Genomic DNA, 11,994 nt, shown 5'->3' on the forward strand with positions numbered 1-11,994 from the left:
AGGGAAAAAAATGGCTAATTTTTACAGAAAACTTGACCTCAGTATTTATCTAGCGATGGTCCTCCACACCTTTTTGGACATAATTATTCTTGCTTTATTTTTCTTCTTTATTGGAAACGTCACTAAAATTCTGCCCCATGTGACATATTCCCTTTGCTTCATGAAGTATGCTTTTTAATCACAAAAGAAGAAATAAAACAAAACTAACCCAACAGCATCTTTCCTATGAGTATCCCAGATGTTTGTGGCTTCAATTCTCTTTTAGCTGGTCACCTCTGCTCTGCCACACTACTATTTCAATCATCTGGTTTGTTTACTAATACTTTGACATCCAGATCGTGAGCACTTTGTACCTAACAATCATTCCTTCCCATCAACCCACCATCAACCATCACCATCAACCCACCCCAGCTTACCACTAGGTAAATCCAGACATGGAATCAATTTAAAATGCTGCATAAAGTGATGGAAGCCCTCCTTAGCTGATAAGGAATTATTATATTCTGTCTTACTGATTGCAGAGATGTGCAAGTGATGTTAAAGCTACATGTGATGCTGATGGGAAAAGTGTGAAAGTCAAAGTCAACATGACTATCTGAAAGACACACACTGAAGCACAAACTCTCTCATTAGATAAAGATTTGGTTGACAAAGACAAGAATTTAACACAGTGAGACCTCTCAAAGGTGTTTGCATTGTCCTTATTCGAATGAGAACATGATGAAGCCAATTTCTAAGCACCTATCAAATGACCTGTAACTGATGACTGGCAGACCTCAAAAATAGATCATAAAGAAGGAACCAAATACACAAACACAAGTAGTACGCACAGTTTCAGTAATAAAAAAAAAGCATTAAAGCACAACTCAAAACAGTTAGTAAACAACACATATTGGCAAAACGAAGACACTCAGCTGTGCAGAGTGGTGTGGGCCTCTTGGTAAGCTACATGCATAACAGCCCCAAACCAGGTTTTAATCCCATCAGACTCAAGAGCATACATCCTGAATCAGGATGTATTGTGGAAGAGAGGACTGCAACTCCCCCGCCCACAGGAACAAGGCCTAGGCATTCTGGAAGGATTAAGGGGTTGTTACACACTTTGTAGTTAAACAAGGCATCAAGGAGAGGTTTGGATGTGGAGTGATTTTCATCGACACATATGGCACTGACAAAAGCAATACGGGAACAGCATGCACAGTTCTTGCATACCACATTAACAGAAAAGGGAAACTTCTTAAAAAAAGAACATGCACAAAAAGTAAACCACAAGATATATTTGGAGAGAACTGAAGACTTTAAGTTATCTTAACAACATAACTCCAATTCACGTCTTGTAAAACAGACAAGGTCAGAATTTAATAGTTCCTCCCTGATTTAGTTATTAATAATTTGTAAAAAGCAGAAGGAAACTTTGCTTCATTATCTGCAACACATTCCTGGTTCCTCTGCATGCTGCTGAAATCACTAAAAGTCCCTTATGCACCAACACGACAGGGCTCAGTCTCTCCAAATGCACCTAGTAGTGTTTCGTTTCACTTGTGCTACCTAACACACCACCTTCCCAGCTGAAGCTGGACGATCCCAGGGGCTATAACTCTCCATGACCTCACACCCAGATTTTTAAAGTGATACCAAGAAAGTTCTTTCTTTACCATACGTAGTATGGCCTAGACAGCCAAATGACAGCAAATTGAAAATGAGAAATAGGGTTTTCGGAAACCTTCTCTGGAGTTTGTAATGCACGAGTTGTGGTTTCTGACTATCTTTGTTTCCAGCTGTCTGTCACCCATGAAACTCATCCCAACTGTTACAATCTCTTGAACAGCTTGAAATTTATGAACACGATAACAATACCAAAGCTATCAATCTCCTTGACCAGTACATTATTCCAAATACTCACATCCACCAGCTTTCGAATGTGCTTGTTAATGATGGTAGGGTCGGGTTTTGGTACCACTCCAGATGCCCACTCCAGTGGCACGACTGGCTTGTTAGGGGTTGTTGGGGAGGTAGGCTGCTGAGAGATGGATAAAAACATGAAGATTTAAAAATCTGAATTACAAAGTTGAATTTCCTGCTAAAAGCAGCTCTATATGTCAGAGCTACAACCACAAACTACTGGAGTCCCTGTGCTGTAAAAACACACTTAGCAAACCGTCAGCAAGGTTTTCAAGGGTTGAATGCCTCTGCTAACATCTTCATGGCATCTCACAGATATGCTAGCAGTGGCAGCGACCAGTGAGCTCAGAAGCAAAACCAGGCAGACATTCCTCACTGCTGTCTCTAGAAGGTTCAACAGCAACGAGACTCGGGGGAAAGGGGAAGGAAGGAGGGTCAAGGAACACAGTGGGCAGTAGGCAAGCCCAGAACCCAGATTTTCTCCTTCCTAACACAGCTTCCAAGGAACTCGCCATCATGACCAGCCTGGTCCCAGCACCCTGCTGGAGTGACCATGCCCAGGAACCATGTGAGGGAACTGTGGTGACCTCAGTAAGTTTACACTCCTGCTCTGTGTGTCACCAGGAGGGCAGGATGCAGAAGTGGAGGCATGCTCAGCCACCCCCCTGGTTTCCAGCCAAGACCTGCTATGATGATGTGGCAGGGAAATGCCAGTGCCATAGCGGAACAAAAGAGGAACCTTTCCAGGGAGGGACAGGAGCAATTTTGCAGTAGGCCAGGACGCACAGCTTAATGAATTGATGCAGCCTGGGCAGAAAGAGACTAACCATTGACCTGCTCGCCAGATAATACCAGCCAGACTATTTTGTTTTGAAATCAGCATGGTCCTAACAGAATGATAGCTGACAGCTCACTTGATGCACAGAGCATGCAGCCTGACTACTTCTACACCACTACAGTGCTTTGGAGAAGCTCTGGCATGCAGCTTGGCTTGTTCAAGTAGTAAATATAGAACAAATGTGAACACAGTTTCAGGTAAGGCTTCAAAAAACACCAGACAGCATGAAAGATGCTGCAAGGTCTACTTGTAAAAATGTGCCACTGGACAACTGGCAGGTGAAGCAGCGTCGAGCAGAAAAGTTTCAGCATGGTTTGGATCAGAAGGGAGATGGCCCCCAGCCTCAGAAGGCCCTTATACTAGCTGATGAGTAAGAGACCTGGGTCCTATCTGTCTCCCTATGAACTAGAGTGAGTTGAGAGGGAGATCATTAAGCCATCTTAAAATGTTACAGTTGTTATTGTGTGTAACAAAGGTGTTATGGATTTCAACACTGAGATGAAAAATGGTCACAAGGTCATACTCTACCATGTCTGGTAAGGAAAAATCCAGAACGATGTGTAAGTGGTTTGCTTTATTCATTCAGCTTTTCCTTATTCAGTTGTCAGAACAGCTTTTACCACTTCCTCAATGGCTCTTGATTCATCATACAAATCTGCACAGGTAAGTTTAAGGAAGAGAAAAATCCCTATAGCCACAGAATTAAATTGCAACAGGAAATACTGTGAACAGGGACATGCAGCCTTATATGCCAACAGCACTTACAGGATGTTTTAATCCCAAAATTAATGTCACCACACAGCAATGGATCAACATGCTGCCAAGTGGTTTTGCTCTAAAAATATGCAAAAATGCAGCAATCTCTTAAAGATGACACGTTACATGACAACATGTAACATGCCAATATTGTGATATTCTTACAGCTGTGGTCAGAGAAAAAATTTGAAATGTGCCTTATCTGAAAAAAAATCTTAATCTAAAGGGCTCAAAGCATCAGTATCAAAGTGGCAGAGTGGTACTAGAGTACCAAGTCCTCACAGAGAGCTTTTAACTCCTGCTCACCTGAGTGCAAAATGGCAGAAAGAGATGGAATCCACTGGGACCTCCCTCTTTCTTCTGGGCTATTTAATTTGAAGCATCATTCAATTTTTATGTTTTTCACAAGTTGCAATGAAAACTTCAGGTAACTGCCCACTAGCCAAAAGGAAATGTAGGTTCCTCCTATTTCACTCATAAACTCGTACGAACAACCATAATTTTATTTATGTATTTGAAATGCATGCTATGAGGAAAAGCACTAACCAGTGTCCAGAGACTACCTAGCAGCCCTTACCGAACATTCAGTTCAACCATTGCACCTGGTTATGCTGTTTGTGATTCAGCCTGTATCTCCTGTCTGTTTCACTAGCACAAGGATAATGGTATTGTAGACTGAAAAAACATTTTCAGATGGATGCAAACACCTGCATATTTTGGTATTGACATAAATTCTACTCAAAAGCAGAAAATTTATGTGTGTCTTCAGTGGCATAACTGCACTAGGCAGAGTTGTCTTCTAGCCAATAGTAAAAACTCCCAAGAAGATAACTGATGTGCAGGGAAAAGCAGGTCAGTGTGACAGGGAGAAGTGGCGGTCAGTCTTTAGTATTTTTTGGGGGCTGCTACAGTGGCTGAAGAGTCTTCTCCCAGCTTTAGCAGAATGAAAGTCTTGCTTAAGCCTCTGTTTGCTGCAGGCTTGTAAGGCTAAAGGATAGGCTCCACTTTTGCCTCAAAAACGACTGCAGCAGCCCGAAGCACTTCCTCCATAGTGCACCTGCATGGGAGTCGTACCCGTACAACAATAAACCAAGAAGCAGCTGGAAAGATATAACTATGCTGTCATGCTGCCTTTGACAAATTTTTCCACAAACAAAAGCTCTACAAATTCTTTCCCCTCTAAAATATCTTGTGTGCTTTGGCGCTCCATCAAAGAGAAGTACGCCTCAAATGGGTCGGCTTCTGTCGATTCAGGTGTAGCTTTCTACCCATCAGGGTGCTGCAACAGCTCAATGTCACTGGTTATTCATTGATCGTTATGCAGAAATCTCCCACAATTGCTGGGTAGTGTTCAAGTTCACAGCACTGTTTATATCACTTTGGTCCTTCTTAAAGTTCAGGCTGGAGATCAAGGCAGCAATGTGATAATTTTCTTCATTTACAGTAGTGGCCCATTAGTCCTTCCGCAATATACAGCTGTAGCAAATCAGCTTTGCTGGCAGTAACAGGAGCAAGAGGGAGGCAGAATGACTGCAATAAATGGGACCTGTTATGGTCAAATCATATCCAACAAGAATGGGAGACTGATGAAATTCCAGGTGTTCAAACTGCATTAGTATTGACTATGGAAATATTCAATTGCTTCCTTACTATTGCTCATCATCTACCACTGATGTGGACACACATAGTCCTCGAACTGGTCTTGGAGAGTGATAAACTATCTTAAAACCCAGAGAAGCCCTATACTTGGAAATTAAGTGGTTCTACTTGCTGACTTGCTTTTAAGAATACTTCAGAAACATAAAAAGCACTCCAACAACTCAATTAAGACTACTGGACTCTGCTTTAACACTCTGCTAAGCATTTCCAGCCGCCCTTCGTTTCTGCTGGTGTGAGACTTGAGAGGGCTCAGCCTGAGAGAATCACATGCTGGGTATGATAGATAACAAGGATAGAGTCCCCAGCTGAGGCAGCTGAAGAGAGAGTAATGTTTTAAATGAAATTCGAACTATTAATTAGGAAATTTATCTGTATCCTCAGACTTACAAAAGCATAATGAAAAATGGACATACGAAAAAACCCAATTTCTATTCTGAAGTGTTTAAACATCGGTTGAGAGCCCAAGGTACAGCCAATTCTACACAAGCAAACAGTTTTTAAAACACTACAGCTAATGTTGTGTCTTACATAAAATAAATCTTTGGACTCAGTGTTGTTTTACGTAACTGCCTCAGCATCCAAAAAATGAAGTAATGGGCACATAATAAATAATTGATGTAGACTTACAAAGGGTATCTTCACATAAAGCAAAACTATGTTTTCCATGACTTGCAGAGATTTTGTTGAAAAATAATTAATAATGAGGTCTGGCATGTTTCACTACTTACTTTTCCCAATATGCACTGAAACCTATAAATAGTGACTGTTTTTACTACATGAACTATATACACTAAAAGGCTTTCAGTGAATAGGAATAACGAAACTTATTAACTGTCATTTAAAAATTTCATCAATTGCATGCAGACAAAACACGCAATACATGAAAATGCAGTAAAAGATGACCTACAGATTTGGAGTTCCTTGGTTCCAGCACCAGTGAGAGCTTGTAGATATCATCCTCAGTATGATAGAGGTCCAGGGATAGCTATGTGTAAGAAAGAGAGACAACCAGTAACATTTATTAGACCGGGTCAGTTACAACAGTCTTGTAAGTAGAGATATACCTCTCACTAAAGCTGAACAAAAAGTTCTGCTACTCGGAAGCTGCTTGCAGCTCCTGGGAAAGCAGCTTTTCACAGAGCTAACATAACCACACTGGTGAGCACAGGTTGCCGTTCGCATCTGTACTGAGCTGAGCAGGTGCTGTGTTTGAGGGCTGTCACAACTGGCATCCCAACATGTCGAGTGAGAAGGGCTGCACGTTGACCTTCTACAGAGAAGAATGTTGGTACCAAAGCCCACCCTTCTTTTAGAAGCTCAACAGTCATGAGATATCTCAGAGAAATAACCTGGTGAATACAAAAAACTGCAGGAAAGAAGTTGTAAGTGGGCTAGGCTAGAAGGGTTTCAGGTTGTGCTCTGGTCAAATTTTGTTCCCAAAGAAGGGTCAGAGTACTGCAGCTCTTCTACAGAGATCAGCCCACGCAGCAAAAGCCTCTCTGGAAAGCCCCTGACACAGGTCTGGGAGAGGCAAGCCAGGTTTGGCACCACTGTTAATGCAGCAAAGTGCTCTATGAAGAGCAATCCCAGTTACTTCACCCAGCTCGGCCTGTTGTGATGCCCTCTCACCAAGAAAGGCAAATTCCTTTTAAGCTTCTGTTTTTAGAGAAATTAAAGATTTTTTTCTTCCACATGCTCATTCTTTTCTGTGTAGGATATACTGAAGGAAAAGAAGGGGCATGAATATTCTTAAGTAAATCAAACTTGTTTGCTTTTAGTTTGGCAGCTGTGGTCATGTGCCACTGCAGGTCTGTAGTAAATCCCTTCTCACCTGGAGTGAAGAAGAAGAGTAATCACCACTGTAGCTAACGTTTTGCAATGAGTCAAAACAAACATTGCATGTTTCCTGTGATCGTGTCCCTACATTAACTGGCTTTGGATTAATTGACATGATTTGAAGTTATCATCTACCTTGCAAATCCCCAGTTAAGCTAGGATTGAGTTAAGAAGATGTTTCCCAGCAGGCAGATAGAATTGCTACTGAATAAATGACTGTGACAGAAGGTTATTTTCAGAGAATGTGAATTGCCAAATTAGTAACACGCAGGACCAGTGACACTGTGCCGCAGAACCACCTCTAGGAATCACCCTCTAGGCAGAATTTTGTTCCATAAGACAGTTGTGCCCTTTCCCAAGATGAGTATGTGTCCCAGAGCAAATACATGGCTTTAGGGACGTCTGGATTTTGCATTATTAGTTTTGTCTAGCTGTAAAACTATGTTGATTTTTGTGCTTTGCAATTTGGTTAGGAGCACCGGTGAAAGCCCGAGCATCCTGCAGGTTCCTTTGCCTATATGACATGCTGCTGTCACAGAGGAATGTAAGGACCTGTCCTAAAGGCAAGGTAGATCCAGCAGCTGCTGTAGCAAATATCATTCGTGTACTTAGTTATTCAGTGACTGTGTTCTTAGGTTCCTTGGTGGTGTATAGTAAGCAGAACTTACTATAGTTAGCCCGAGCAAATTATATTACTCGGTCAGGCAGGGACTGACAGCGGAATTAGTAGCTCAAAAGGCCTCACCCTGTTCCTGTTAAAGAGCACAGTTTTCTCAGCGGGCTGTATGAGCAGGGTGTGGATTTGGGGATGGAAATGCATTAAGTATTTACTTAGCAAGTTTATAACTCCCCTCCCTGAATTATCTGACCTTATTCATAAACAGCAGTTATAACTTCATTAGGCACAATGTGTAAGCACACAGTGACAAGCTATTCTCCAGTAAGGACGTTTCAAATACTAGCAAAAATTACAAGTATGATGACTATACGGTTACATAAGCTTTCATTTTATATTTTTTTTATAGTTTTGCTCTGACAGATTAAATGTAATCAGAGTTTTCCTAAGACAACATTTACAGTGGGTGGCAGCTTCCATTCTAATTTGACTCTCATTGCTGTCCTGATTTTCCAAACAATTTGGTGGGGTGGGGTGGGGAGAAATTGAGGAGGGTGGAGAAGGGATCAGAAAGGCATGGCTTGCTTTTTTTTTTTTCCATAAGTGCAACTCACTGAATTAGGGAGGGTGACTTTCAATTTGATTGTTTAGATATTGCTCATTCTCTTCACTAGACCGTACGAAAACCTGGGACTTTCCAGTCATTTGCATACAGTCTCAGAACAGGTTAAATAGCTGTTGCGATCTAAAAATAGTTGGGGAAGAATGGTAGGACTAAATAAGTTCTAACACCGTTGGTATAAATACACGGTAGACTAGTTGAGAGACTGAGATCCTCTTCCAATCCACAGAAAGCGATGAAACATTTACCCACAGGCTTTTATTCGTGTTATGAAATAACACAGTGTGGAAATACTGCACAGCAGGTAAGGAAATCCCTTAAGCTTCCTTACCAAATATTAAATTTTCTAATGATGAAAATGTCATTAGAGCTATTACTCCTCTCTGGTGCACTGGCAAGCTCAGGCTAGGTCCTCTTTTACTACTTCTACTTCTTAGCTTCAGTTTCTGGATGCCAGAGTCTGGTACAGAACCGGGTAGAGAGTCAGTGGAGATGGACTGAGTGTGGCCAATAAGGCAGGAAAAGGGGAAGATCCACAGAAACTAAAAGCAAGCATGCACTAAGCTGTGAGTCTATCTTTGTGTAACACTCTCTGGCTCACTGGCAGCTGAGCTGCAGCACATGTACTGCTCTTGCCAATGTAACTCAGACTCATTTACACATGACCAAGTGAGGATCTGCATCACTAAATCTCCCCCTCATCTTCTGCAGAATCCTAGGCCAGGAAGCCTGGCATGTGTCTCATTGCCCTCCATACATCAAACCTTTGCCTTATTTGTGGCATTTTAAGTTCCATGCCGAATACTGGCTTCTTCCAGCTTCTTGTTCAAAGCTAAAGTTCTGTGAGCTAGAAGCTGATGTTTTACGCTGACGGTAGAGATAGGGTGGTGGGGGAAGCAGACTTCTAAGTGTGTATGCAGACATCTAAATCAAGAGAGAGCCCCAACTTTCCAAAATGCTGATCATTCAGCAGCTTCCACTGAAAACACAGGGATTTAAGTTCTCTTGTTTCTCATTTCACCCTTTTTGATATATATGCACAATAGCACCTGAAAAACACCTGTAAAGATCATTGACCAGGTGGTCTGGACCAGCTCTTGCCCCAGCTTTTAAGCCAAGCTCTCATTTCATAGCTCTTAACACAGTCTCCCCAAACGTCACCATCTCTAAAACACTTGAAAGGTATCAGTTTCCCCAGAGCAGACAAGGCTCCACCACTGAGGAATGGAAAGACCAGGGCAAATTCCCACAAGCCCACTTTGTCCATAAAAACACCAATTTTATCTTTTTGTGCAAGTTGTTGGACTAACAAACTGACACCCAGTGACTTACTTGTCAGGCAAACGCAGGCTAGGCTGTTAGCACTTGCTAAGTGTGGTACCGAAGGCAATACTGCAAGGGTTGGAGGCCAGGCAAGAGGCTTACACATCGCTCATGAGGACAAAACACCTACTAAAAGCCTGCCTGGATAGACGCTGCTTAATGGGAAAACAGCAGAAGTGAGAAAATAGTTGGGTCAGCTGATTCTCACGCAAATGAGAAGCACTCTACACACTTACTACTTTTGAAAGGGAGATTCTCTAAATAAATTTAAGATGATAAATATTTTTACAGTTTACATTAGAGAGGGAAGACCTAGCAATATATAGAATAGTTATTTCTTCAGGCTCTGAAAATTGAAGATGACTTTAGCAGCAAGGGAGGCAAAATCTGCTAAAAGGCCATTTGCACATAGCAAGGTCAACTATTTTTAGTCAGTGCCTGCCAGCTTTGGGCTGCAATCCTCCCTTTCTTCTCCTCTTTCTCTGACCTCAGCCTATAATTTAAAACTTTCTAACAAAAAGATGGACAAAACCATTTCATCTACTATATAAGATCATTATTACTGTTTAACAGACCATTGTAAAAAAACATACTACAATGTTACATACGTACATATGGGGATGAAACATACATACTGGAAGAAAAGTGAGAATATTCATAATATTATGACATGCACCAAAATTCAGATCAGGAATCTGTTACAGAAATTGGTTTTTATCCTTTCTCAGTGTCACTGCCTTAAATCAAAACTCACACACTCTCAAACATACTTGACTCACAACTACACTTCCAGGGAATACTCTGAAGACAGAACTACCCTCGAAAGGTTTCAGGATACCGACAGCTGTCTACCTAGGATACCGACAGCTGCCTCCATCATGACTGAAAGGTACCGCCATGGAATCATTCTAACAGGTAAAAAGCAGCACAAGTGAATTTTAACTCATGATCATGCCTGGAATCAACACTGCAGCTGGCAGCTTCGTTTATTTACAATCACATTGGATCAACTGTAAGCAAAATCAACGGAGTTAGATTAGCAATTAATACATCAGAGCATAGTAAATAAAGAGTAATTGTCAAATACTCAATTACTTCTAGTAAATGAAATACACTGAATGAAATATTTAGATAGGAATAAAATCTGTATCATTTTGCTAAAACCAAACAAAACAAGAAAACTAATTTTTAAAAATTGAAAGACAGGTAAAATACACAAACTTAGGTTGATGCAATGATGGAATTGAACCTGCAAGGTGTAACAAAAAGTTGAAGCTTTTTGCTCCGTTTGGAAAGCAGGCTGTCACCCAAAAGACAGAACAGCTAAGGAACATATCAGCAGTGGTTCAGCTTCCATCTCTCACTTCACATTGTCTAATTTCTGCCCTTTTGGAATCAGTTTCTTATTGCTCAGTTCTCTAAAACCTGAGGTTCCACTTCCTCCTCCTCAGAGCCAAACTTGCAAGAAATTGTGTCAGAAACTAGCAGGGAAGGAAAGAGCGTCACGGGCTAACAAAGTGACTCTCAATCCCTACTAAAACGAAACAAGGAATAAATATCCGTCTTTATAGTCTCATACATTAATTAGGTGGGTGTTGCAGTGGGCAATACATGGCCCCCTTTCCTCCCTGTCCCGCTAACCAGGATTATGACTTGTGCTCAGATTGCTCCATACAAACTGCAATGGGAAAAGGTTTTCCTATTCTCCCAAACTTTCCCACTCCTCATTATAATGAAGTCACAAGTATGTCGATGCTGTCTTGGTTGCTTCGAACTCAGGCTTGTATTTGTCAGCCTCCTTAGCGTAAACCCCTGTACCTGATCAGTCCCAGCAAAAATCCACTACAAACTATAACCTCTGCTTAATGTCTAGATACGCAAATTTTTGAGCATTTTAAAGTAAAGCATGAAAGGAAAAAACCCAGAGCTCCTGCTCAATAGTCCTGCAGGTCCAACAGCCACCCAGGTAGCGCATTTTACCTAGAATGACCTAGGTAATGAAAATCACCTCGGGTCTGTGATCTGACTCAGGAAAAGCTGGACTTTGGTTCCCACCACCCCAGGAGTAAATTCTCAGAAGTTCATGCTGTCCAACAAAATAAACACTGGAAAAATGATGAAATCTGACCTAGTTACACACAGACCTTGCTTATTTCTAAGTTTCTTTTTTAAAGAATTCTATTGATTTAAGGAGAGCAAAGAGATTCTCTTTCAGTCTGGATTAGAGATCTGAAAAAGAAAGTTTAATTAAAAGAACAGAAACAGCATAAAATTATTACATACTGTCCTTTACCTACCGTGACATATTTCTGACTCGTCTCAGTACACAAAATCTCACAGAATCCCACAGAATCATCTGGTTGGAAGAGACCTTTAAGATCATCTCAGTTGCTGTGTGAAGTTATTCTTACGCTGTGTGAGCACCCGGGTTATGCTCCTGTG

The 11,994-nt window shown here is 41.3% G+C and overlaps 1 protein-coding gene across 1 annotated transcript in view; it reads right to left on the bottom strand.

The window, feature by feature from the left end:
• Nucleotides 1-6,140, bottom strand: part of LOC104499586 (ras guanyl-releasing protein 3-like) — a gene marked incomplete at both ends in the record, with an annotated part of 14,534 nt that extends 8,394 nt beyond the window's left edge. The window contains 2 exons of the mRNA XM_010143111.1: nucleotides 1,904-2,020; nucleotides 6,063-6,140. Coding sequence (XP_010141413.1) covers nucleotides 1,904-2,020; nucleotides 6,063-6,140 — 195 coding nt within the window. The remainder of the gene's footprint in view (nucleotides 1-1,903; nucleotides 2,021-6,062) is intronic.
• Nucleotides 6,141-11,994: the final 5,854 nt, after the last annotated feature.

Source organism: Buceros rhinoceros, unplaced genomic scaffold (genome assembly GCF_000710305.1).
Source record: "Buceros rhinoceros silvestris isolate BGI_N320 unplaced genomic scaffold, ASM71030v1 scaffold1719, whole genome shotgun sequence".
NCBI lineage: Eukaryota > Metazoa > Chordata > Aves > Bucerotiformes > Bucerotidae > Buceros > Buceros rhinoceros.